Source organism: Fusarium subglutinans (genome assembly GCF_013396075.1).
Source record: "Fusarium subglutinans strain NRRL 66333 chromosome Unknown NRRL66333_c0000220, whole genome shotgun sequence".
Taxonomy (NCBI): domain Eukaryota; kingdom Fungi; phylum Ascomycota; class Sordariomycetes; order Hypocreales; family Nectriaceae; genus Fusarium; species Fusarium subglutinans.
The window spans coordinates 26,691-53,128 of NW_023502283.1; the positions used below are offsets into that span (position 1 = coordinate 26,691).

The window sequence follows — 26,438 nt, forward strand, 5'->3', positions numbered from 1 at the left end:
GTACCCACCACGCTCTAGCTCTAGTCTAAGCCGTTCCTCAAGCTTGAATTCATCCTGCTTCGCAGAATGCGACAATCTTATTTACGATATCAAGATGCCTCCTTTAGTACCACGCAAACGCTTGCGTGAGTCGCCGCCACCTGGAGAGGGCAGATCATCAAAAGCAGTCAAAGAGAAGCCCGATTCATCACGTCGCAAAGCAACACTGTACGATGATTTGGACGCATCCGCGACACCTAACTCAAACTCGATTCTGCATGGATTTGGAGACGACGACGATGATGATGAAAGCTCTTTGACATCATTGTCAGAACATGAATTCGAGGATGTTGTGCCACCGAATCAACCGAAAGCCAATGAAGCGGACTCTGAGGATGATGAAGATATTGAGTTTGAGGATGTCCAAGCACCAGTCGCACCACTACCGGACGCCCCGGTAACATCCGGGGACTTGGAATTGACACTCACAAGGGACACTAGAATCTCACTCACAAATGCGTTCGACAGAAAAGGACCCTCAAAACGTGAGAGGAAAGTCCGGCATGCTACACATTGCGTTCACGTCATGTTACTTTTATGGCACAATGCTACCCGAAATGCATGGCTTTGCGATCCCGAAGTCCAGGCGACTATGATCTCTCATCTTCCTCCAAGACTCTGGGACGAGGTGGATCGGTGGAGGCGCAGCAGTGGTCTAGAAAAGAAGCCGACAACAAAGAAGCCAGTAAAGGAAAACGCAAAACCAAAAGGTAAAGGCAAAAAGGCCCAGGATCGAAAGGTGCGCGACTGGGGTGCAGAGGCTGAGATATTGGAAGAAGGGGCTGTTGATATGAGTCATGGAGACCCCCTATTTCGACTTATGCAAACGTTGTCAGCTTGGTGGAAACAGCGTTTTCGAGTCTCAGCTCCAGGGTTGAGGAAATGGGGATACATGTCCCTTGAGCGATTAGACCGTCTTACGAAAGCGCAAAAAGCCGAACCTCACGACCCAGAGCAATTTGGTGAGAAGATCTCAAATCTAGAGGATTTCAGACATCATGCGCGAACATGTGAGGGGAGCAGAGATGTAGGCGCCCAGTTATTTACAGCTTTGCTTCGTGGACTGGGTCTCGAAGCACGAATGGTCGCAAACTTGCCTTGTCTAGGCTTTGGATGGAATAAGCTTGAGGAGGCCGAGCCAGAAAAGAGTGGAAGCGCGGACCAGAAACACGAGACACCCGAGAAGAAAACGAAAACGGCGACAAAGAGCGCGGCTGCGACAAAGAGGAAGAAAACGAAAGAGCCCACGAGAAATCCGACACGGAAAACAAGACCCAAAACTGAGCTTGAAAGCGATTCAGATGATTTGGAGCTTGAGTATAAGGACACTGATGATGAATCTGTCGTTGAGATGGATGTCACGCCAAGGAAGACATCGTCCAAGACACCGACCAAAAAATATGACGCCGACATGGAGTTCCCGCACTATTGGACAGAAGTCCTATCACCAGTCACTAACAAATACCTGCCCGTTGATGCTATCGTCAAAAACGTGGTTGGAACAAACCGAGATCTCATCGAATCATTGGAACCTCGTGGAGCAAAGGCCGACAAAGCACGTCAAATCATGGCATACATTGTGGCCTATTCGCAAGATGGAACCGGCAAGGATGTCACAGTCAGATATTTGAAACGCAATATGCTTCCGGGCCGCACCAAGGGAGTGAGAATGACACCAGAGAAAGTCCCGGTCTATAACCGTCATGGAAAGGTTAAGAGATATGACCAGTTCGACTGGTTCAAGACCGCAATATCTGGATATCTGAGAGGCAGCAAGGACCACCCTGTGACCGAAGTCGATGAGATGGAAGAAGCAACGGATCTTAAGCCTGCCAAGCCCGAAAAGAAGGAGGTCAAGGAGGGCCAGGAGACATTACAATACTACAAGCAGTCCAAGGAGTTTGTCCTCGAGCGGCACTTGAAGCGTGAAGAAGCTCTCAGGCCTGGAGCCAAGGGTGTCAAAGTGTTCAAAAACAAGGGCAAAGGTGGCAAGGTCGAGGAAGAGGATGTGTTCCTTCGTAACGATGTTCTGAACGTCAAGAGTGCTGAGACCTGGCATAAGCAGGGACGCGCACCACTGGCAGGAGAGCAGCCATTGAAGAGGGTACCCTACCGTGCAGCTACGATAAATCGCCGGCGAGAAATCATGGAAGCAGAAGCTGCCACAGGACAAAAGGTTCTGCAGGGGCTCTACAGCTGGGAGCAAACCGACTGGATCATTCCACCACCGATCAAGGACGGCGTTATCCCCAAGAATGAATACGGGTATGTAGCCGATTGCTTCCTCAAACCCGAATATACTAACCGAGCCGCAGGAATATCGATCTGTTTGCTGAACATATGTGCCCTGAGGGTGCTGTGCATGTACCCTTCCGAGGGGCTATGCGTGTTTGTAAAAAGTTACAAATCGACTATGCGGAAGCCGTTGTGGACTTTGAATTTGGTCACCGCATGGCTGTGCCTGTTATTCAGGGAGTTGTAATTGCTGAGGAGAACCACGACATGGTGATGGTAGAGCTCGAGAAGGATGAGGCAGAACGTGCGCGAAAAGAGGATGAGAAGCGGCGGAAGAAGTCGTTAGCTCAATGGCGTCGCTTCCTCATGGGCATGCGTATTGCAGAACGAATTCGACAGGAGTATGGCGAAATAACTGATGAAATATCAGTGTTTGGACATGCTAGAGACTCGGTCCACACTAAGAAGCAACCACAGGTTGAGGATGAAGATATGGCTGGCGGGTTTCTTCCAGAAGGGTATGTGGAAGAAGAGGAGGAAGAGGAACCCAGGGCCCACCACACTTCGAGCTTCTTCCCTGCTGTTGACGAAGACGACGACGGCGATGATGGACTAGTGATGGAGCACGATGGTGCAGATCAGCAAAGAGTGATGATGCAGATGGAGGTCGACAGCAAACAAGAAACGGCCCCGGAATCGCAGGCCGAAGCAGGGTCGGAGTCTGAAGCAGAGTCTGGATCGGTCAACGCAAAGTTTAATGCAGGGCTGATGGACGAAGAGGAAGAGGAACCCAAACTGGATTCGCAATCCGAGGCAGAGTCTGAGCCGCCACAAACGAGTGCAAGGACAAGGAGGCGAGGCCCAGCGAAAGTGGCCAAGGAAAAGCCTTCAGCTGGACGTGTAACGAGACGGTCAACACGGAGCGGACGGAAAGTTGTCTCGTACGATGAAGATGCGATGGAAGAAGAAGAAGATGAGGTTGGAGATTCATATGCGGAATCTGACGGCGATGCGTAGGATCCGCCCCTGAGCGGCTCGGCTCAATGTAATAATACATGATAGTAATGTGATAGTACGAATAATGATAATACCTATCAGTTGTCAGTTTGCAGGGACGGGGAGTATCCGTTTGCGAAGTTTACAAGCTAACGAGATGAGCATTGCCTCTTGGGCCGACAAACCACGGATCTTTGCATTGGTGGTTTGATGGGATATGAATTTTGTGTAACTAGAAACTGATTTGTTTCAACTACCTTAGTTATCTTAGCTAGGAGAGGACAGACAGTTGAAGGGAAGGGAAGGGGAGGGATCTCATACAGCATCATGTAAATAGGTAGGCATTCCTCAGCATTTTGCTGTAGACTAATGCATTTACTCCTAGAGTGTATGGATTATGCGAATAGACCTTGCAGGCTAAAATGATAGGCAGATAATTGATCTGGCCAGGAGTTGTTGGGTTGTATATTTAGCTGAATGACCAACTGACAACCCCTCATTCATTTGGCCATCCACATTCATCCACATACATGTATGCATGCATTTGGAGGAAGCCATCTCATTTGATTGATTTGAGTGAGTGAGTGACTCTTTGATCCCCTTCCGAAGAAACCTTATACGCCACAAACGCCGTCGTAGCTGTTGCTCTGTTGTACTAAGGCAAAGCAAGCTCTAGGTGCAGGCTAGACGACCTACCTAAGGTACCTAATGCTACCATTCATTCAAATTGCATGTCGCATCGTATCATACCCAAGTGCGACAGCTTATTTATCTACCTACCTACCTATACAAACCAACACATTGCATCCATCACGAGACCCAAGGTTTCTTCCGTCATCTTTCTTTCAACTTGGGCTTCTTTATCCCTTGAAATTACCTACCTACTCACTCCACCACCAAAGACTGGACTCTTCTCCTGCATATCTCTGTCGAAATTCGTAATAAAATCCAATCAAAGAGTGTTGTAGCCTCTATTGTTCTATATCTTGGCTTTTGTCGTCACTCGCTCATCCACTCAGCGCCCATCTCGTCGTCTGACTCTTTTTACTCCGCATCTCGTGAGCGTCTACCTAACGTTACTTTCTCATGAAGTTATACCAACATTATGAATCTTGGACCCCATGGTTGATGAATTAATTCTCGAAACATATCGCGACATCTGGCATATTGTGCCGCCCTCTGACTCTCTACTTACTCTTCAACATCTTCTTCTCCCAGCCTACATAGTTCCTTATTTCGTATTGTCAACTTCCATCTCATTGTTTGCGAACCTCTTCCCTATTGAAACGAGCGGGGGCTTGAAACGAGGCAGCTTCGAACTGTGATAGTGCGATCACTGAACAATCGATCAATCAATCGCTGTTTATCCATTTTCCATTTTCCGATGGAGTCCTGAATAGAGCACAAAGAAGGGATAGAAGGAGCTGGTCATTCATTCTCTCTCTCTCTCTTCCCATCTGTTATGAGCGAGAAACCCTAGACGCCTTTCAACCTTCTCTTCTCTTCTCTTCTATCCTGCATCGTCTCCAAATTCATCCATCCATCTTCAACCGACGTCGAATTAATCAACCTCAACAACACGACACGGCATCGATCATTCACCTATAGCGAAACGAAATACAAGCGATTAGCTTACGCACAGCTTCTACTGTGTCGAACATTCACTGAGATACCTACAGAATCAGCATCTTGTCGCAGGTAAGAATATCGAGGTGCTTCTATCTCATCATGTTCTTGAACAAACAAACAACGAAACAAACAACAAGCCAAAACTTTTCTTCACGCCGCAAAGTCGCGGGCTGGCTTCTCGACTTCCAATTCCTTCGACATAAGCTTTCGTGTTTAGCCATGGCGTCATTATCACCACCACCGACGCCGCCCTTGTCTCTCAGTCACGGCGAATCTTGATTCTCATTTGCTTTGCGCCCGAAGCTGTTTCGGGTGAGCCGTGACAAGTGGAAGAGGTCATCGTCTCGGAGTGAGAGTGAAAGTCAAGGGTTGGTGTGAAAGTACGACGCCAACATCTTGTTACTATCCATACTTATGTGACAGTCGTTGCAAGTGCTGAATCACTGTCTCAATTAACTCCTTCTGTTCCCCACTGCCACCGTATCTTCCCTTCATTACATATGCTTTTGCCTAGCAGAGAATCTATTTGTGAAGGGCATCTGCTCGAACAGTGTCAGCTGGCGGCAGCACATCGTTCACAAGCTCTCGGAATGGAAGTGATACAGATCGATCCACCTCCAGATCATAAACAACACCCAGGGCTCTTCGATGCTACGAATTCTTGTCTTCATCTCATTTCTAACCGTTATCATCAAGTCTAGGCCTCAACTTTTGTTCATAAACAAGGAGCCAAAGAACTTGACCATCACGAGGATGGAGGATCCCGAAACCGAGACAGAAGAATCATCTCCGCCTCTACAAGACACTTGCATACAAGAAGTAACTTCTCTGTTTCCCGACATCTGCCTCGAGTATGTCAAGACGATTGCTGGGCCTCTCTCATTCGTCCCCCACCAAGTGATCAATCATCTCCTCGATCTCCAAGAGTCTGGGCAAGTATATCAAAAGGCAAAGCGACCGAAACAGGCCATCGGCAAGAGGAAGCGCACAGCTGAGGGACAAGATGACGAAGACGAAGATAAAGCCGAAAAACTACAGAACAGACTCTCCGAAGCAAAGCGCAAATACAGCAATCTCGAAGGACAAGTCCTTGCTCCCAAGAGTGCCCAAGTGTCCACTCTGTAAGTTTATCTCCCCGTCGACCGCACATAGTCCGTGATCAGGTGTGTGGCTTTTGGTGACAGAGCTTCGTGCCAGCATGGCCGAGATTCGGGCTAAGGGCTGTCCAGTTAACCTTTTACACAGCAAGCAAATGATCGCAGGGGATTTCCCACTGGTGCCAGTCAAGGTCATTCAAAAAACCCTATCTGAAAACGGAAATCGTCTTTTCCCAACATTTAATGTCATTAATACTGCCCTCAATGAGGCAAGCGAGCATCGCCCGTTACCTTGGAAATTGAAGAAGACACCCTCAGTGCCGGTACCGCGATACAAAAAAGACAGGATCGACGCGTCCATACAAGCCTGCTCTAACGAATGGGAAAAAGAATTGATGAAGGAACTCGAGGCTGCTCGATTACTGCAGTTTGACGTGGCTGAAAAGCGTCGAGCAGAAGCATTGGCCGAGGAGGCCGAAAGGATGAACCTTGAGTCGGCAGATGCAAGAGGAGAAGTAACCGAGTGCGGTTGTTGCTTTGCCGATACTCCATGGAACAGACTCGTCTATTGTCAAGGCGAGGATCCTCACCCTTTCTGTATCAACTGCGCCCGCCGACACGCAGAGACGCAAATTGGCCTTTCAAAGTACGAACTCGAATGCATGTCCATGGTCGGGTGCACGGCTGGATTCTCCTACAGCGAGCGCCGGAAGTTCCTGAATAAGAAACTAACTGCGGCAATCGATCGAATTGAACAAGAGGCAAATCTGCGCATGGCCAAACTGCCCGACCTCGCCAACTGCCCCTTTTGTCATTATGCAGAGGAGTACCCGCCAGTCGACATCGACAGGGAATTCCGGTGCCGAAATGACGACTGCAAAATCACGAGTTGCCGGCTCTGCAACTACGAAACACACATACCCAAAACCTGTAAGGAGGCAGCCATCGTGAGAGGTGTCGACCGGAGGCGGGAGGTAGAAGAGGCTATGTCAAGAGCCCTCATCCGCACATGCAACAAGTGCAGCACCCCTTTTATCAAGGAAGAAGGCTGCAACAAGATGACTTGCACCCGCAAAGGCTGTGGTAACGTTCAGTGCTACGTCTGTTCTAAGTCTTGTGACTACAATCACTTCAACGATGAAAGTCGAGGTGGCAAGCAAGGCAACTGCCCCTTATTCGAGAGTGCTGAAGAGCGTCACGAAAACGAAGTCAATGCGGCTGAAAGGGCAGCGAAGCAGAAGGTCCTGGAGGAGAATCCAGAGCTTGCAGCAGTCCCCGAACTCCTGAATTTCAACATGTCTGAAAGGGTTAAGACCGACGATATGAGGCGGAAAAGCAGGTTTGGACACAGATTTAGGGATCGAGTCAATGTCATACCTGTACCGCATCCACCCTTCGGAGGGCAAAGGCCATTTGTCGATGTTCCACAACCGCAACCGCAACCACAACCACAACCACAACCGCAACCACAGCCTCAGCAGCCTCAGCAGCAGCTGCCACAGCTGCCACAGCTGCCACCGGCACTGCAGGGACTGGCACACGGCGCAAACCTTTTTCGTCAAGAAAATCATGTGCTGAGGGAAGCCCAGGTGCAGGCACATAGAGGAATCCGATATCACCTTAAGAATGCATTTGATCGCCTTGGTAATAGAGTAGCACCACCTGCGCCGGTACCGCAAGCACAACACATGGCAGGAATACCGATCCAAGCACAACAACAACAACTACAACAACAACCACCCCCGCCACCACCACCACCACCACCCCAGGCTGGAGCGTTCCCAGTGGCACCAGGAGATCCGGGCCTAGCGATACCAGGGTTACCGCCGTTTAACCTTCAAGGAGCGGTAAATTTTCATCCATTTTATCCGTATCCGTACATGATGGGTCAACATGACCATATGGGTAACTGGCGGGGCCCCGGGTAGCGATGAAAGGGCTTAATAAGTGAAACGGGTTAGTTGAGAGGACAGACAGGTGTCTGTGTAGAAACTTGACGGCGCAGGGAACCAAGAGCAACACAGCGAATGTGACCATCATGTACTCTCTGGCAAGCGGTGCAAGAAGTGGGAAGACCAGGGAAATAAATGGGAGCAAGGTTATGGATCCAGGAGGGCGTTGCATGTATTTTGTGGGATAGTCTCATTTACTTCATGGACTGCGAGACTGGGGTATTGGTCATGCCGTTAGACGGCGTTAATTTCTCTCAACAAGCAATCAAAGTATACCATAATATTCATATACCGCCAGCCCACTACCTGTTTCTCCCGAATCGCTCATGCCACTTCCCTTTGCCACCACCAAGTCCTTTCGCAGTACCAGCAGAAGGCACGTCAGGAACAGTATCAAGCTCGACAGTTTCCTTGATGGTCGAAATGATAGAGATGCCCTGCTCAACAGGTCCACCCGACGATGCAGGCAGAGGCGTAGGTGAGAGGAGCATGAGAGCATTCGAAGTGTTCTTCTGACGAAGAGCATATGTCTTTGTAGGCGTTTTGATAACAGCTGATGTATCAGAGGACTCCATGGTCAATCTGACTGATATCAGTATACGTAGTACTTGTGAGAGGAGCGGGGGTAGGGGTTGACTTACACGGGTGCATCGTCGGATTCGAGAAGAGATAATAGGTCCGGAGGGAGTTCGATGAGGCGATAGTTTGTTGGGGAGGGGTTATGTTGGACTGTGATACCGCCTGACTGGCTTGACATTGTGATGATGGTATGTTTCGGGTGATTGTGGAGGTTGAAAGAGCGAGTGTTTGGTGTAGGAGAGAGGAGGGAGGAGGGATGTATCATGACACGCCAAAAGTGAAGTGGGCATCTGGGCCCACGTGAAGATGTCCCGCTGGAGTTTGGAGGCTGAGAGGAACGAGTTACACTGATGGACAGACAAACTTTGCCGAAATGAATGATAAATTGATAAACAATTGTTCTTATGACAACTCCGTATAATTATGAGTCAGGATATAACCAGATTGCCAGGTAAAGACATATGCTTACCTACTACTAATATTGAGGATAATCTGTCAGAGCATCTTATCCGAGCTGCCACTCTATCATGACGGACGAAAGACGGAAGTGAGCATTCTTTGAGAATGGCTATGTTATAAAATGTATACTTGATCGATCATATAAATAAAAGGGAATATATGCTACAAAAGCAAAGGTTCGTCGCTTCAAGCACAAGATAAAAGAAGCTTAAATTGCTTTTGCTGACTTGTTCCCCTCATCAGGGTCGATCAATGAGCAAATCTCACTCTCACAAACAGTACGACAATGCGTAAGATGCTCAGACCCAACTCAGAAGGAATGTGTACAACTGCCAATCCAATCTGTTTCAGTCATGTCAGATTATAGCCTCAAGAAGGATTTAGCCACTCTTGCTATGTAGCGTACAAATATGTCAAGAGTACCAGCCTTGCTATTTTCCTCCTTTCTTTTCTCTTCATCTTAAAAATGACCATCACTCATTCACACAAGCCTGAGAGAGTCGACGTGGTTGTCGTCGGCGCAGGCCTTTCTGGTCTTCGCGCCGCTGTCGATGTCCATGGAGCTGGCCATTCTGTTATCGTTCTTGAAGCTGGCGATAGAGTTGGCGGCAAGACTCTGAGCGTCGATGCCTCTCACTTGGGAGGTAAAGTCGATCTGGGCGCCGCTTGGCTCAATGATACGAACCAGAGCGAGATTTACAAGCTTGCGCAAGAGTTTGGATTTGATCTGATCGAGCAGAGAGCTACCGGATACAATCTGCACCAGGATGTAACTAGCAATGTTGCCAAGATAAAGCATGGCACCGGAATGCCTGTACCTCCGGATGCAGCTGATATTGTTCAGAAACTCCTTGAGAAGCTGAACAAGTGGGTTGACGAGATTGACCCAGAGAACCCTTCAGCTCATCCCGAAGCCGAGATGCTGGACTCTATGACTTTCAATGAGCTCGGCGTAAAGTTTCTTGGTCCTGAACTTGGTCCTGCTGTTGCTGATTCTGCTACGAGTCCTCTCTTGGGTGTTGGGCCAGATGAAGTCAGCGCCTTGTTTATGGTCGACTATATCCGCAGTGGTACGGGCTTGGACATCATGGCTTCTGATAAGAAGGATGGAGGGCAATATTTGCGCAACAGACAGGGTCAGTACCTCAAATCTACCATGGTAGTGAGCCTTTAGCTGACAAGAAACAGGCAACCAGACATTTTCGATCCGCCTAGCAGCAAAGCTCCCAGAGACGGCTGTGAGACTTCGCAGCCCCGTCAAGACAATCAAACAAGGCTCTGATGGTGTCTTGATCGAAACAGCCAACCCAAAGCAGAACTTCCGAGCCAAGAGGGTCATTGTCTCAGTTCCCACGTGTCTCTACCCTTCTATCAATTTCGAGCCGCCGCTACCAGAGAGCAAAAAGACACTAGGCGAAAGCACTGCACTAGGCTGTACGTCTAAAGCCATCTTTGTCTTTGACAAGCCGTGGTGGCGCGACGCTGGTTTCAGCGGCATCATAGAATGCGAGACAGGCCCAATTCACTTCTCACGAGATACATGCTCACCAGAAGACGGACAGTACAGCATCACCTGCTTTGTCGTGGGTGACAGAGGCAGAGACTGGTCCAAGTGGTCATATACAGAGAAAAGAAGAATCGTGCTCGAGCAGTTCAACGGAGTCTTCAGTGGTGTCGGTGTAAAAGCACCCGAACCTGTCAATATCATCTTGCAGGAGTGGATCAAGCAGCCCTGGATCTGGGGTTGCCCGTCACCGGTGATGATGCCGGGAACGTTGACGAGTGATAGTGGGAAAGCATTGCGTGAGGTGGTTGGGAGAGTGCATTTTGTAGGTACTGAGACTTCGTTGGTCTGGAAGGGGTATATGGACGGTGCGGTGAGGAGTGGGATACGGGGAGCCGAAGAGGTTATTCGGGCTTTTAAGGAAGAGTCGGCAGAATAGCCACCTAACAACTGCGCCGGTAATTTTTCTTCTTCTAGTTATTTTATAAAGGAGAATGAGACACGGACATTCTTTGTTCGCATTTTATAGTTCATTCACAGTGAGCTCATATTCCTTAGCAATCATATAAAGCCCGAGGCTTATCTGTTGTCCGATATAGGTACTAAGCTGAACGCGTCAGACGCGGTCTACAGAGTATGGAGACTTTATATCGGCGGGGCTCTCTCTCTCTCTGTGTCTAAGTTTAGCGGTCAATGCCTTGGAATTTAGCAAGGGAGCTCCCGCTGATCCCCGCCCAGGGCATGGTCACCATTGAATTTGTGTTTGACCGCTGTTGTTGAGATTAGGTTTTTTGTTGTCCAGGCCACCGAGTTTATTTGGGACACAGCATGTAGAGAAAAGGTCTCAAGAGCAAGAGACTACTAAGCTTGGGTACTCATTAGTGTCATGCTAGCTGCAGCCGTGAATAACAACAACAACAACAGTAATGATACAATCTGATTCAGTAGCAATGTTTGTTATTCCTATCACGTGTTGTTGTTGTTGTTGATCAACTGTTGGTTGAATGCTACATCAAAAGTGAATCTGTGTGACGCACGATCGTATCGTATCGTGCTGGGCTGGGCTGTAGGGACCTGACCTGTAAAATTTAGTGGGTTTCCTTTGGGCTCGGGCTCCAGCTGGGCCCGGCGCTGTTGGTGTGCTAACCTAACTAACTAACTCAACTATTAGTTAGTGTGTTTACTTTCGAAACCGGTGGGGCCCACTTGTTCGCTTGTGTTCCCGCTCCCGATTCTGGGCCTTTGTTGACTCCCGACTATGGCCAAAGCTCAAACCTCCAAAACCAAACCCTCGTCTTTGTCTCTGCTTAGGTTGTCTTGCCTTGCCTTGTCACATTTTCTAATCCTAGCCAATTTTTTTTAATTTTTTTTTAAATTTTTTTTTGCTCTCAACGACCCCCTCTACGAAAACTAGATCGACTCTGCCCGCATGCGCGAATCTCTGTGTCCGTGACGAGGGAGGAGGCGACTCGTTCATATCCAAAAGGTCTCTCTCGTCTCTCTCTGTCTGTACTTTAGTTAGGCTTGAGTCTATCTTGGACTGGGCCATTGGTTCATCGCTTCTCATCGAATCGCTCTCCATCTGCGGCCCAACTTGTAGACCACCGCCCATTAAGTCAGGTCAATATCGACGTCAACACACATCGAGTCCCTTCTGGACCAACGGATTTAATCCTGACACCGCGCCATGGTTCGCGTTACCGAGGAGTTGGCGCTGTCGTCTGACAATGTCACTCTATACCACGCCGCAGATCCATTGCTAGGCCATCTTCCTCTACTACTCTTCCATGGGCCCTCGACTACCGCAAACTACACCCTCAACAGTTCTCGAGTCCAAGTCCACGTCTTCACCCCCGCCGGCTTCCAGAGCTTCCCTCGAATCACAATCTCGCCCAATTCTCCATTTTACGGTGTCGTCCACCATCTACCCCGCGAGTTTCAGGGCGATGAGGTCTACCGCGCTCTGGCCTTCGCCCTCTTCAAGTACTTCACAGAGCTGCCCGATGGCGTAAAAACATACCTCAAGAACCTGTACCCTACGCGAGGTCGACGTCCAGGCAGTGCTCCTACTCTGTTCAGCGAGCAACATGCTGCCGAGATTGTTAAGGACATGGTCCAGAGCGACCACGCAGCCGACATCATCGAGACATTACAAGATGCTCTGCAGACACAACATATCAGCAATGTCGACCTCGACTTGGTTCTCCCACCAGGCGGTATCGTGCCCCTCCAAGCCGCCGACCTCGAGGACGTGCCCGACGACGAAGACGATATCCTCGACCCAACTTTGCGCCAGTATGGAGGTTACACACCGCTGATAAAGCTATTCGGAGAGCCAGTCTTCCTGCCGACTAGTCGCTTACGAAGAGCGCCCTCCAAGCCGACCGCCTTAAATCGAAGCAAGTCGTTTCTAAAGGATCAAAAGGTCGAATTGCGCATGAAGCTGACAGAATTGGTGGAGACCGAGGAGCGGTATGTGGGTAAAGTGAGGGAGCTGGTGAAGCACGTCGCAGCCGATTTTCGAGAGAGCGCCCAAGCGCGAGCTCCTGGTAGTCTGAGCCCTTCCGAGGAAGAGTTGGAGAAGCTCTTCCCCAGTTCTGCAGATGGCATCCTTCAGGTCAACTCTGCCTTTATGGAGGAGATGCGGAGGATCATAGATGACACCGAAGAAGAGGCCTTGAAAGACATGGAAACACCTACGATGAGCTTTATGGGTTCCAAACTGGGCCGAACAAGAGACCCAAGTGGTGCTCTACAAATCGCCAGATTATTCTTGGAGTGGTTTCCAAAGTTCACAGAGTGCTATCAGGATTATATCAAGGCCAGCCAACATTTCCCCACGTTACTCAACTCTTTCCTCGACCAGCAATCGAGTTTCAAACAGAGGGTAGCTCAGGCTGGTGAGCAGACGATACGCTCTATTCTTATTGAGCCCGTCCAAAGACTTCCTCGTTATAGCTTGCTTATAGATCAGATCGTTGGCTGTATTCCTATGACGCATCCCGCCTTACAACCCATGTTGAAGGCGCGAGACATCATTACAAATATCTGCTCAATGGATGACCCCTTACCCGACAAGCCTCATGTCGCCAATAGACTTCGAAATATGGTTGAAGCCTGGCCTTTGAATCTTGAACCGCAAGGACGCCTCATTGCAGCCGCCGATTTCACTGAGTTGGCACCACCTTTCCAGCCATTGCTCAACCAGTCGGATAGATCTGGAATCTTCCTACTCTTTTCAGATTGTGTGGTTATCCTCAAGAAGATGAGCGGGAATATGACAGGACGAGAGCTTCTTCGTGAGATCGAGAAACCCTCAGCCGCCGGTCTACTTATTTCTATGACCAACGCAGCAGGAGGTCCAGCGGCATATGAGTTCGTGTTTACAGGGTGGCATGATATAGCCGACGTGCGGTTTACTGAGGCAGTAGACGGAACACTATTCTGGATGACTTCGACGTCAGAAATGAGAGGAGCTCACCCAGGCGAGCACCGCATCAGTAAGGCTGTGACATCACGATGTTTCCTTTTACAAGAGATGTACGAAGCCAGAGCCGCCAAGTGGGGAGAGGATGTGGTCAAAGCGAGAGTCGAAGCTCGATTCTCGGAAAAAGAGCGAGAAGATCCAACCTGGACTCTACGATCAGCGCGAATGCCAGATAGCAATCTGGGACTTCACGCTGCCATTTTCCAGGAGGGTGCCGACCAACTCATCGAGGGCCGCAAGGAGCCTGCCCCGATTCGAGTGGTCGTCGATCATGACAGGGGCACTAAAGGAGCGCCTGTAGGCCACTACGGTGTCGAGATTGTCGTGAATGTGACCACGAACGATATGAAGAAGGTTTCGATGCTCACAGTTGGGCTGAATGGGAGGCAGTTCCAGGACGAAGTTGCTCTGGAAGACTTCCTCCCAACAATGTCAAGACGAGGTGAGAATCAACACGACAATCCCTAGAGCCCAGAGCTAACCAGCAACAGTTATTCAACTATTAAGCACGCAACACAGTATCTCCAATATGCAATTGACGGCACCCCTCGTTTCTTATTACTCCAAGACACTACATGGACTCTTACTCAACACAAGAGCGGAAAAGACCAAATCATTCCTGGCTTCGTCTCCTGTCAAGCTCCTCTCCAGTTTCTGGGGAGGCAGTTCTGTACATATCTCCGATACTGCAAGTCTAGGCTCAAAACACAAGCAGGTGCCTTCAATACACCGAAACAACAGCCAAGCATCTGTTGTCAGCTCAATAAGGGGAGGCAAGGACAGTGTATCTCAAGAGGAAACAAGGACCGAAAACCCATTAGTGCGCCTAGAGCAGACGTTTACTGGATATGTTGCTGCACTTCAGTCCCGCAAGGGTCTTATTATTGGTCGGACATTGCTACAACGCTCTGTGGTCGATGAGCTGTCTGTGAACGAACTATATAACAGACTGATTGAGAGCCCGTTTGACGTCGATGCCGCCGCCGATCTAGGCACCGAGGTCATATTTGTGGCTTTCGAAAAGTTCCTTCGCATTGCTTGGACTGATCAAATCGGCCCTGTCATGTCAATGCATTCCCTCGATACGCTCCAGGCGCGGGTGAATAAGAGAGTGCCTGGAGACTTTGCGGACTTTGTTAACTTTTTGTTTGGAGACATGGCACCACAGAATCGTCGGGCTTTCACTGCCCTCATCAAGCTTTTGGCCAATCTGCTGGACGGGTGTGGCAACGATGGTGACAGGGGAGCGTTGACACTTGCTTTTGCAGAGCTGCTCGTCTACGATGGAACAGCTCCTAATTATATCAATCTTCTCGATCGTCTGGTGGAAGACTGTGATCGAATCTTCGAAGAACCTGGTTTAAATCACAGTTTCAACCTCGACAACTCAACATATGAGTCGATCAACTCGGCGATCCGTGGCAAGGGGTACACACCCTCGTTGGCCTCAAACACTTCATCGCTGCGCCGCAAATTTGGGTTCGACAATTTGCTACGGCAAAATAGCAGAGACGAGAGACCATCAGTATGGCGACAACTCAGTAAGCACAGAAATCCCGCCACAGGCGAGGTAAACAGCTTATCTAAAGCATCATTAGGCCGTTCAAGGTCTATCGATGACAACACACTGCCCAAAAAGCTGTCGAGACGCCCAGGTTCCAAGGATCGTCCGCCCATAGCAGGGGCGTTTGACGAAATGCAAAGGCCTGGCAGCTCTCATAGGTTATTGGAGACAATCGGTGAGCCGGAGACTGAAAAACCACTGCCACGGTCGCCCAGGAGGAAGCGGCGTAGTTCGTTATCAGACCTCAAGAGTCTCATGGCAGCGACTACACTCGATGACGACGCTGAATCACCTCAACCGCTTCAGGACGCGAAGGAAACATCAGAAAAGGTCAACGCGAGCCCCAAGGCGACATCTCCGTCTAGAATACCTGTTAGTCCCGGTGTAGCGACGTTGAGAGGTTCCAAGCAGAAGGAGAATGTTCCAGATCCGTTTCAGCAAATTATGTCGCCGAATACTTTGGCGCCCAGTCCCATGGAACTTTCAGAAGAGCCAACACGACGCACATCACCAGCCAAAGGTCACAGGCACTCAAGGACCCTATCATCAACTAATATCCCGACACTGCGCCCCTACCGCTCAGCGCCTCCAGGATCTGAATCACCACCCCGTCCAAGCTCAAGTCCAACCAGGCGAGGAACGCAGAAACTCCGATTGCAGTCCCCGCAAAAGCTTCGAGAGCGGCTCAACACCGAGAAGCAGGCTGTCGACGACGTGGACGCTTCTCTCAGATCTGAGCTGTCCAAAATTGGTGAGGAAATGGCACGAGTCAACAATACACGACCTCCGGGCTCCCAGTCTGTCGATATGAGACGAGTCAGTGCTGCTGTTCGGGAGTTGGAAGACCGCATTCCCACTGCTATTCAGGAACTACAAGACAAGCAAAATGCGATCCAGCGCGATATGGAAACCACGGTCAAGGCAGCCGAGGCCAAGGTGCGAGCGATTGACCAGCTATACAAGGAGGCAGTGGCAGAGAACGAGTTACTATATGAGAAGTTCAACGGAGAGCTTGGCAAGATAGTCAAGGCTCTCAAGGGCAAGGGCAAGGACGAAAAGGAAGAGCTCATGATGAGACTCCGCGACCAAAGCGACGAGACAGCGCGGATGAAGAAGGAGAACGCGCGACTGAAGCGCGAGATGGTGAGTCTCCGCGCGGCGCTGAAGGGGACGACGGAGTAGGCGCTGCTGTCCTCTGGGAGGCTGGCAGGGAGGCTGTTTGGGCGTTTGAAAATGATTTTGATGGTAATGAGTCAAGGTATTTGTCATGTTTCCACGGCCGGGCTGTACATAACGCGGCGGGTTCTGGGCTTTGTCGGAATAGGGGGTAGGGTCAGGGTCGCATGGAACGGACTGGTCCAGGTCTGGAAATGGGTGGCCGGGACAATCAATAATGGATTGATGTCATGCTTATACAATATGAATTAGAGGTTATGAAGAGTCATGATGACGATAATCTATCTGTTCAAAGCTGGGTGTCATATATGTGAGGTTTATGAGGTTGTGGGTTCGCTTTGTTCGATCCAGCAATTAAAGAATAAAGGACCAGCCTGGACAGAGCGAATTGCTGTTGTACTTTGACCACCAAGAGAGGACCCTTGCTTTAATGAGGTGTCGTTTGGTGGTTGAAGGTTGGGTTGAGATGGTATCCAATGTTGAGGATGCTAGGTCAGTGTTAGTCAGTCGAAGTTCATCTCATGACTGATATACTTACACCTATGGGTGCATTTGCATCGTCACGTAGCTCAACGGCAACAGTAAAAGTGCTCCCTTGAGGTAAATCGGGCATCATCTCCGCCTTCTGTGCTACTCTCCTCAGAGCACCCCTGAGCGCCTCATTGACATCGGTCCAGTTCACCACACCATCATCATCAGCCTCCACCAACGCAGGGTTGTAAGTCGCCTCCTCTCTATCACCCCACCCAGCGGGAAACAGATCAACATCAAAGACCCATCTCTCCAACACATCAAAAGTCTTTGCAGCATGCATCGCAATGGCTATACGACGTACAGTTCCTTTACGTAGCTGTGCTGCTACTGAAGCTACAGCGTCGTTTATCCATGTGCAGAGACCGGGATGGCGGGATTGATGGACGGGGAGATTGAGGGCTCGAGCCGTTAGAAAGGTTGTTTTGGGGTAGAGAGCGCGATGGTAGAGGAGGGTGTGAAGAGTTAGTGTTAGGAAGGTCGTAAATGATGAGAGGAGACGGGATGCTTGAGAGGCGGGGATTAAAGGGCCCGTTTCCATTTTGAGGTAGGTTGAGGACTATAGAGAAGAAAGTGGTGATAGTAGAAATTCGTGGTTTGGAAGATGGGACGTGGTGGGACGCGTTGAGTGGAACGCGATATCACGTGAATGTCGTCATGAGAATGATCTCTCTATTAACCTCAGTAGGCACCTGCAGAATGATGAGTCAGGCAACTCACATCATGTTGAGGTTACTCAATGTTACAAGTTTTAGACTTCAGATTATTAATCTCTAATGCCTAATTAATGCCTTATCTAGGCAACTATTCCTATACCAATCGTGTTCGTCGCTTTTAGCATTTAAATCACTGACACTGCCCCGCGATACCCAAAAGTTAGGGATCCACATATAGGGCTGAAGAGGCAGCTATTTCATGACGCCGCTTCCCAAACTTTGTCAACGTTAACTCATAACCTCCATCTTCTCCACTATCTATCTACTAATCTTTAGCAAGCTACCTCTTACCTACTCCACTCGTCAACTACAACATCAAAAAGAGCATCACAATCATCGCCCTTCATCATGTCAGAACCTCTCAGTGTCGCCGCCATTCTAAATGGCATGGCTGATGCTCTACCAACGCATCCCCCCAATGACGATTCATCTGACCTCGCCTCATCGTACGAAGTCATCGCTCTCCTCGTCCACTCATATCTCGCTGCTCTAGGCTTCAAGCTTCTGGGTTTCGATGAGGACAAGAACATGCGTAAGTTTACAATCCATTAATACCGTGACTTGGCTCACATGAAATAGCTGAATGCGAGTCTCTCGCTCCTCGTCTACCCCAACAATGGAACTCAGGTTTCGGTTCCTACAGTTTTGTCTACAAGCACAAGCAATCAGCCATGACCTTTAGCATCCGTATTGACCGCATGGGTAAAAAGGTCGAGGTTCGAGGAGTAGCCGTCGGAGATGATAACATCCGTCGTTTTGAGAGGTCGATCAGCGACGTTGTGGATTCTAAGAAACTCCCTCTTCGCATCACCATCAAGGACGGCCAGGAAGATCGAAGTGATCTTCCCGAGAAGCTCCGCGGTGTCTTCGCCTCTGAGCAAGCTATTGCTGGTATGTCCCTTCGCTTCTCTTTCATGAGCATCACAAACTAATCCATACGGCCAGATATCTTACATGACCTCAAGGTCAACATTGTTCAAAAGCTCATCCCAAAACTCCAAAGCGAAGGATATGTCGAGACAGCTGAAGCCGAAGCCAATGCACGCTCCGAGCGCCGTGCTCAAGAAGCTCAGAACCCAGACCGTCCATTCCGTGGCGATCCTGTACCACACCCACACCCGCTTCAACCCCCAGCGAATCCACTCCCTGAGATGGCTCGTCCACGGCCTGCACCAGTGGGCGACTTCCCTCCTCCCGGCTTTGAGGATGAGTACGAGATGAACCGGCCTCTACGAGGCGGTCTTCAAATGCCAGGAAGATCGCCCTACAACATCGGTCACGACGACTTGAATCCTCCTGGCCTTGGTCCGCACGATCCTCTCCGTGGCTCGTTCATTGGTGGAGGACTACCCCGTCCTGGTGGTGGCTCAGGGATGCATCCTACTTTCGATGATCCTTTGTTCGGCGGGCAAGGAGGTGACGGTTCCTCTGGTTTCGATCCTCAAGCGCCTCCAGGAGCCCGATGGGATCCCACTGGCCCTGGTGGCAACCCGAGATTCCCTGGTCCTGGTAGCGGGAGGGGAAACAATCCCTTTGGTGGAGGTTACGGTGGCGGATTCGGAGGAGGCTTTGGCGGAGATATCATCTAGACGGGAGAGGAGCAATACTAATCAATGGCGGGTGTACGCTTGCTTCGGTAGAATGATGAATGATCTATTCTATTCTACTCAAATATTTCATTTTTGACTTTTCCATTGTGATGTTTCATTCCTCGTTAACTCATACTATCTCTCTCTCTGCATGTCAAATAGACCGCCCCCTCGAGAAGTAAGAAACATCGGACCGTGATATGGTGTGCCAAAATATACTTTAGCAAAAGTATCCTAAACTTATCCCAACTTTAGTAGCTAACTTATACTAAGTTGCCTAAGCTTATGCTACGTTACCTATGTTTTTTCTTTTTGTCACTTAAGGTCTCGAGTTTTCTTTGCACCTTTTCTCTAATTCTATCTCATGACGGGTCATTAATACGGTGGGCTTCTCTGATACTTTATTCCTGCTTCAGTGGCCCTGTCTTCTCCTTCAAGCGGCACATCAGATTTGCAAGAGCCATGGTTTTTTCCTGCAGTCGGGAAGCAATCTTCTTCTCGAACTTCCGACGAGAGGAGCGCTCTCTCTTCTCCTTCTTCGAAGACTCATTGTAAGCGTATGCAGTTCCAGTCTATTGTCCTGCTGAGCTAGCAACCTCGTTGAGCTTCGACTTCTCTTCTTCTGTAAGCATGTTGTACCATTCCTGAAAATTAGCAATGTTCTCGTGGCCGCAGCGGATGAAAAAGTCGGTCAGATAGGCTTGAGTCTCGTCGTCTCGCTGCCGCTGGCCACCTGACTCCATGAAGGACATCAGGTCAGCTTTCGTGGTGCCTAGACTGAGGTCAAGAGTATCATCTTCGTCCTCCCAGCCCTCCTCGTCGTTCTCGTCGTCAAAGCTAGCAGAGGCCACAGCAGCGGCGGCGGCGTTCGCAGCAGCCCGTTGGCCAGATGCAGACAGAAGCTCCTCGATGAGGACCTTGATGATCTTGAGGGAAGCAGGAACGATCGTGTACTGGTCTGGGTCTGATTGTTGGTTGGTTTTATTAGCTTGCTGACTTTCAGCGTATCGGGCGTAGATTGAGTCTAGGGTTGAGGTGGTTGAGAAGTCGTGGATGGTTGGATACATACTCTGCTTTGCGCGTGAGCGTGTCTTAATAAGCCCATCGTCGTTGTTGACGATCAGGTCGCCCTTGACTTGTGTCTGGGCCAGTCGAGGATCATTCAGAGAGTAAAGCTTCGATAGAGCAATGACGCTGGTGATTCAGTTAGCAGATGGCTTATATCCAGTTGCAAGCATATCCATACTTTTGCCGAATTTCATCGTATCCAGCAAAGTTGACAGAGTTCTCTAGCCATTTGGCCATGACGACCTGCAGGCCACTTTCACCATTGATCTGAACCTGGCTGAGGAACTCAACAACATCTTGAGCGCCAGAGAGGGTAAGTCGGGCGAAGACGAGAATAAGAGACTGGATGAAGGCTGCAGCTTGAGCAGTAGCAAGTCGGTTAGCGACAGCTTGCAGAAGCTGAGGTAAGAAAGGACCAAGGCGCTCCTGGCCAGCCTTCTCGACGAGCTCGGCAGCCAGACCGCCAACCTCGGAGGCTGAGTTATCCTCAATAGAAGGACCCAGAAGCCGGTCGATGATGTGCAAGCAAACCTCCAGACCAGAACGGCCGTTGGCATCTTGCCAAGCAAGAACTTGCTGATGATCATGCTGAAGCATCCACTTCACAACTTCAGATCCAGGTCGGAGGACCTCTCCCTCGGTAGACTCCATAAGGAGACGGTTTAGCTTAGGGAAAGTAGCCGCGACAAAACCTGCGGGGAGAGGCTCAGGTCCGTTCTCGGCCAAGACGGCCAATAGCTCGGTGGCAACCTAGTTATTGTCAGTGAGGCATGGAAACTGGTTCGTTGAGAGACTTACAGTGACCAGGGGATTATCCTCAGTGAGGTTGGCGACATCAAAGGCGCCGGTAAGCGTAGGCAGAAGCTTTGCACAGAGAGCAGTGTACGATTCAGCGTCAGAGAGATCAGCAACGATATCTTCAAATGCCTCAGAAATCAGCATAGTGACTTGGAAGTTGCTTGCGCCTAGCTTGGCTAGCATGAAAAGCAGATCAACCGACTTGACATCGTTGGACAGAGCGATGCGTTTGTCGAGAGTAATGGCAGCGCGGAGAGCTTCAGCGAGCGTAACGAGAAGTTCGTCTGCATCTTCCATATCACTAGGGTCCTTGTTGTTCATGTAGCTTTGGATAGCGTTGATAATAGGAACCTGCCTGTCGGCCGACACCTGGCCAGCGTTGATCAAACCCTCAACAGCCTTGACACAGGCTACCTGCACAACCTCAGACTCCTCTTGAGTGATAGAGGTGATAATGCGGTCCAGGAGCTCAACCGGGGTCTGGAAAGAACGGCAAAGCATACCCGCGACGAGATAACCTCTGGCGCGGAGAAGAGGCTCTCCGTGCCGGTTAACGGCATAGTCAACCAGGGAAAGGTAGGCGTGGGCCACTACTTCGGGGATTTCCTTGTTCATGTCTTGGAAGTCACTAACCAGCATGACAAAAAGATAGAGCGCCGCCTCTTGGCTCCGCCAGTCGGAAACCTCGCTACTAAATAGGGACTGTGTTTGACCAAACAGACCGTCAATGGCCTTCTGGTTAAACCACTCACCCATCTTGATCAACAGGTCCCCTGCAGCAGTTCGTGCGGTGTAGTTGGCAGTCACGGAGGTCTCCTCAGCAAGATACAGGGAGCAGTCGATATCCCACAAGTCCTCTTCTTCCCGAGTCACTCGCGAATAACCAATAAGCATGTTCATGATCTCCTTCATCCATGGAACTTCTGAAGCTGAGGCATGAGCATTGAGGTGACCGTCCAGCTCGGCTTGCACAGGAGGGGCTCTGAAGCATTGGTTAAGGAAGTCCAATTCCTCGAGAATGAGAAAGTCCAAGGTATATGGGAGGTTGTCCGAGTCTTCAAGACGTCCTTGGGCATCCGCTTCGATGTAAAGCTGCTCGTGCGGTCCCTGTAGAGTAGAGAGCTCTTTCCAGACTGCACTGAAGAAGATGGTACTTTGGGGAAGGAGCAGGTTAGGGAAGACGCGTCGAATTCGGAGGAGTGTCTTGACAACCTGAAGTTTGAGGGCGATAATATGGCTCCAAGAGTCAGGCTGAGATCCGCTCTCTAGGTTGGCCTCTGGAAGAGGGGTCTGTAGAACGGTAATAAAGAAGGGGTTCCATTGTTGAAGAAGACCGTCCGCAAAAGCGCGAACCTCCTTGGCGTGGTCCTCCTTAATCATATTGAGGAGATCAAAACATCCTCGGAAGATGGAAATAGCGAGCGCTCGGTGCATGGGCTTTCGGTTTTCATTGAGGGCGACTTCAGCAAGGGCCTTGGCAATATCTTGGGCCATTGAAAAGAACTGGTCCTCGCTCAAGCTCTCTTCAATTATATCGTTGAGTAATCGCAGGGCGCCGTGAAGCTGTGAATCGGTGCCGGCCGGGACGACGGAGATAACTGTGGGGAGGAGGTTTGGCCATTGCTCAGGGAAGTCGTGCACGGCAATTTTGCCAACAGCGTAACTGGCTGAGATCTTGACTTTGCGATCGTCCTCCGGGCTCAACACAAGGTCGAGCAAGACCTGCTTGAGCTGGCCTCTCGCCTCATCAGAGATAGGAATGATAGGTCCATCATCAGGCTCGTCGTTGCTCCAGTTGTTCTCGATAAAGAGTCGCAGGTTGCTCAGCGCAGCCTGACGGATGTTGGTATCAATCGAGGTGTGGGCGGCGATATTGGCGAGAGACAGGGGAAAGGCGGGATTCGTTCGGGCGCGCTTCAACTCGAGTTCGGCCTGTAGTCTGGGACCCTGTTCAGACAGCTGAGTGCTGGAAAGAAGCTGCACCAACTGGTCCTCCATGATTGTAACAGGATGGTATATACCTAAAAAGGTTTGGATGAAATGGGTAAAGAAAAAAAAAGGCTGAGGTTGGCGGGGAGAAAAGAAGGCGGAATTGACGACGATGGTGGGGGAAACAAAGTGTGGGTCTGGAGCTTGAGGCAGGAAGAGTCAAGGGGAGGAATCAAAACTTAGGACCATTATCGTAATGGAAGGGACAAAAGGACTTGAGCGAATGTAATGTAATTCGATATAATTCAATATAGTTTAGTATAACTAGTTCAATATAAATTAATATAATTTAGTATGGATTTAGTATAATTTAGTATAGATTTAGTAGGCCTTGCCTTACCTTGACCTAGGTATTTTTGGCCTAGAGATGAATTCTCGCAACTCTTCGGCACTCTCACGTCGATGCCACTCAGATCGCGGGGCAGAAGCTATTGGTTTATTCACGTGTCATCCCTCCCGTGCTGTTTTTCTTTGGACCCTGTGATGTCTGAACTGTAGCCTTGGCTACTGGACCATGACACTAGCAGAGTCTCGGAATATCGGCAGTCGTCATTGTTGACGAGCAGCTAGCTACCTCAGCTCTATAAATAAATACCAATTCCTCATGTAACTTCTCCTTGATGTAGGGCATCCAGCTTGTTTGGCTATAGTGCCCCTGAAGCTTGCTCCTGTTGTGGATGGTAACGCAGCATAATCGAGTCCAATCATCGGTAGTCTATACTTTTTACCCTCTTATGAAGACCCCGATTATGTGAAAAATCCAATAGCGACCTTCACGATGTTCTTTAGGATACAAGTGTCATACTCAAATCCAATTGGGCATTGAAAAGGCTTACCCTATGTCACCAGTTCCACGATAAAGATTGTCGGTTTTCAAGTGATTTATCATAGGATCTGGACACTCCTGGCAGCATACTCAGCTGACCTCGGTTTCGACTTCCAGTCTTCAAACTCTTTGCAGTTGTATTTAAGTCATGTCACTGAAGATATCTGATCAACTTTACACTGCGGAAACTCGGCCTGCAGGAGGACAGATGTCGTGGTGCTTTGTGTAAGTACTTTATTGGTCTCTTCCATCATGTAAAACAGCCAGACTTAGCCAATAAATCATTTTGTGGCTCAATTTCGGAGTGTTTGTTTCCATTATTCGAAAGAGAGGAAAAAATACTATATAAATCGTATGAGGTCGTTTATTCTACCCCATCGGGTGTATGAATTCACAAAGTTTGCGGGTCGATGACCAGACCTATAACAAATGCAGGTTTCGTTCTCTCTGGTGAGATTCCGAGACGCTGACGGAGTTGAGGTCGCGTCTGTGATTTCCATCAAGTAATACTTGCATATCAGACGCATTGACTGTCAATGTTCCTTGGTATACGAATGCCGATCCGAAACCGAAGATTTGCAATTACTGGCTTACTTTTCCGGAGAATGAGCTCGTGAGGAACTGAATCACACTATGCATGGGGCAGGGACTCATTGAAGCTAGTCTTGTTGCTCCTCTGCCTCGGTGTTACTTGGATTTCTAGATGTACCGGCATGACTCTGCCATCGGTTCGGCCATGTCAGTCCAGAATAGAGCAGACATGCCATACGGGAGAACTGAATGTAGTCCTGAAGTACATAATTTCACTTGGGAGGTGGCGTGTTATCTGTGACAAGGTCGCTATCAATATAACTATATGATGTGGAAACGGCGAACTTTCGGAGCAATATGAAGCTGAATAGGGTCATCGCGAGGCGCTGCCAGAAACGGGAACAAGGATTCTTATGCCGATACGAACCAGAAGGGGAACCAACGCATCGAGGTCCAGATTGTGAGGGTTGGACAGAAAGATTAGGCAATATAGTTTCGGTTGAAACCCGAAATGACCTACGTTATTGACAACGAGATCGCATTTCAGTGACTACTACGTGGATGAAGTTCAAGATAGTCCTGATAGGGCAGATAACTGCAGGCCTGGGCAATTTTACTATAAAAGAGAGGGTTGACTCGATGAGATCGAGTAACAGATTTGTTCTACAGTTCCAGGCTAACTCGGTTTGGGAAAGGCGGTGCGGTACCCGTATCTTAGAGGCATCGTTACGGTGATAAGGAAACCGAGTTGTCCAATGATATTGCTTCGTTTATGTCCGCCTGGGGTAGTCGACCCTCCGATAGGCTCCATGGCTCCTGCTCACATGGCGCTGATAGCAGTGGCCCTGTCGTTGCCTGCAGTTGCACTTTTCTGCAGAGCATCTTCTTAGGCCCAGAATTTCAAGAGGGGTACGTACTGTCCGTCTGCACTGCAAACCTCTGTTTCCACGTTTTGTTTCTCTGTTGCAACAAACCTAAACAACAGCAAATATTCAAAGTCCACCTTGGTACTCCGAACATCTCTCCCACACAAAGCGATATCGGGATCTTCCCAACTTCTACGTCAACATTACCCGGAAACCCTTTCAACAACCACTCATACCAAGTGTTGCTCCATGGATTTAGGGTCTTCTGTGGGGGCACCCACCAAAACACGACTTGGCTAGCTTGGCTTCTCGGGCCCCATTTTCGTATCCATGTCACTCGAATCATCTCTCCGCATCCGCGCATCGTTCTATTCTATGCCGAATAACATACGGATCATTGTATTATGATCATATTCGAATGGATACCTATGAACGCTTCGATTTTGTTGTTGCGTGATGGTCTTACCATGCATATCCTTCTGCTTCTCGAGATCTGGATATCCGAATCTGCAGGCCGTCACAAATTGGTCGTGTGCTCGATGAAAAGACAAACAACTACCGACCGGAAATGCAAAGTCCTCTCGCTGCCAACATGGGGAAGAATAACCTTTCTCAGCTTGACCTACTATGGCAAAAGTGGCCGCCGGCGAGGGTCCTTGCGTGGTATGTACCTTGCCGGCTAGTTATCTGCAACGGCTGGGTCTGGGGATGACGATCAGACTGATAGTGGCTGCTGCTGCTGGGCGCCGATAACCTCGAACCAAGATGGGGTCCGGTCTAGTTCCTCTTGTCAAAGCATCCGCAACG

At 49.5% G+C, this 26,438-nt stretch overlaps 8 protein-coding genes across 8 annotated transcripts; 5 read left to right on the forward strand and 3 right to left on the reverse strand.

Annotated features, from left to right (window-relative positions):
* Positions 1-94: 94 nt before the first annotated feature.
* On the forward strand, positions 95-3,291 carry FSUBG_11518 (xeroderma pigmentosum group C-complementing; the record flags this gene model as incomplete). The annotated part of the gene is made up of 2 exons (XM_036676209.1): positions 95-2,304; positions 2,355-3,291. 2 exons carry the CDS (start codon positions 95-97, stop codon positions 3,289-3,291), a joined length of 3,147 nt encoding a protein of 1,048 aa, XP_036533000.1.
* A 2,256-nt stretch (positions 3,292-5,547) lies between these two features.
* Positions 5,548-7,924, forward strand: FSUBG_11519 (RING finger (TRIAD); the record flags this gene model as incomplete). The annotated part of the gene is made up of 2 exons (XM_036676210.1): positions 5,548-6,020; positions 6,145-7,924. The coding sequence occupies 2 exons, from the start codon at positions 5,548-5,550 to the stop codon at positions 7,922-7,924; spliced, it is 2,253 nt and encodes a 750-aa protein (XP_036533001.1).
* A 326-nt stretch (positions 7,925-8,250) lies between these two features.
* FSUBG_11520 (Sister chromatid cohesion DCC1) lies at positions 8,251-8,705 on the reverse strand (the record flags this gene model as incomplete). The annotated part of the gene is made up of 2 exons (XM_036676212.1): positions 8,251-8,530; positions 8,590-8,705. 2 exons carry the CDS (start codon positions 8,703-8,705, stop codon positions 8,251-8,253), a joined length of 396 nt encoding a protein of 131 aa, XP_036533002.1.
* Positions 8,706-9,452: 747 nt separating this feature from the next.
* FSUBG_11521 (flavin-containing protein) lies at positions 9,453-10,929 on the forward strand (the record flags this gene model as incomplete). The annotated part of the gene is made up of 2 exons (XM_036676213.1): positions 9,453-10,122; positions 10,175-10,929. 2 exons carry the CDS (start codon positions 9,453-9,455, stop codon positions 10,927-10,929), a joined length of 1,425 nt encoding a protein of 474 aa, XP_036533003.1.
* A 1,248-nt stretch (positions 10,930-12,177) lies between these two features.
* On the forward strand, positions 12,178-16,723 carry FSUBG_11522 (Rho guanyl nucleotide exchange factor; the record flags this gene model as incomplete). The annotated part of the gene is made up of 3 exons (XM_036676214.1): positions 12,178-14,419; positions 14,469-15,518; positions 15,576-16,723. The coding sequence occupies 3 exons, from the start codon at positions 12,178-12,180 to the stop codon at positions 16,721-16,723; spliced, it is 4,440 nt and encodes a 1,479-aa protein (XP_036533004.1).
* A 311-nt stretch (positions 16,724-17,034) lies between these two features.
* On the reverse strand, positions 17,035-17,789 carry FSUBG_11523 (mitotic spindle assembly checkpoint MAD2; the record flags this gene model as incomplete). The annotated part of the gene is made up of 2 exons (XM_036676215.1): positions 17,035-17,205; positions 17,256-17,789. 2 exons carry the CDS (start codon positions 17,787-17,789, stop codon positions 17,035-17,037), a joined length of 705 nt encoding a protein of 234 aa, XP_036533005.1.
* A 523-nt stretch (positions 17,790-18,312) lies between these two features.
* On the forward strand, positions 18,313-19,553 carry FSUBG_11524 (uncharacterized protein; the record flags this gene model as incomplete). The annotated part of the gene is made up of 3 exons (XM_036676216.1): positions 18,313-18,496; positions 18,544-18,855; positions 18,910-19,553. 3 exons carry the CDS (start codon positions 18,313-18,315, stop codon positions 19,551-19,553), a joined length of 1,140 nt encoding a protein of 379 aa, XP_036533006.1.
* A 572-nt stretch (positions 19,554-20,125) lies between these two features.
* On the reverse strand, positions 20,126-23,417 carry FSUBG_11525 (importin9; the record flags this gene model as incomplete). The annotated part of the gene is made up of 3 exons (XM_036676217.1): positions 20,126-20,747; positions 20,800-21,371; positions 21,420-23,417. The coding sequence occupies 3 exons, from the start codon at positions 23,415-23,417 to the stop codon at positions 20,126-20,128; spliced, it is 3,192 nt and encodes a 1,063-aa protein (XP_036533007.1).
* Positions 23,418-26,438: the final 3,021 nt, after the last annotated feature.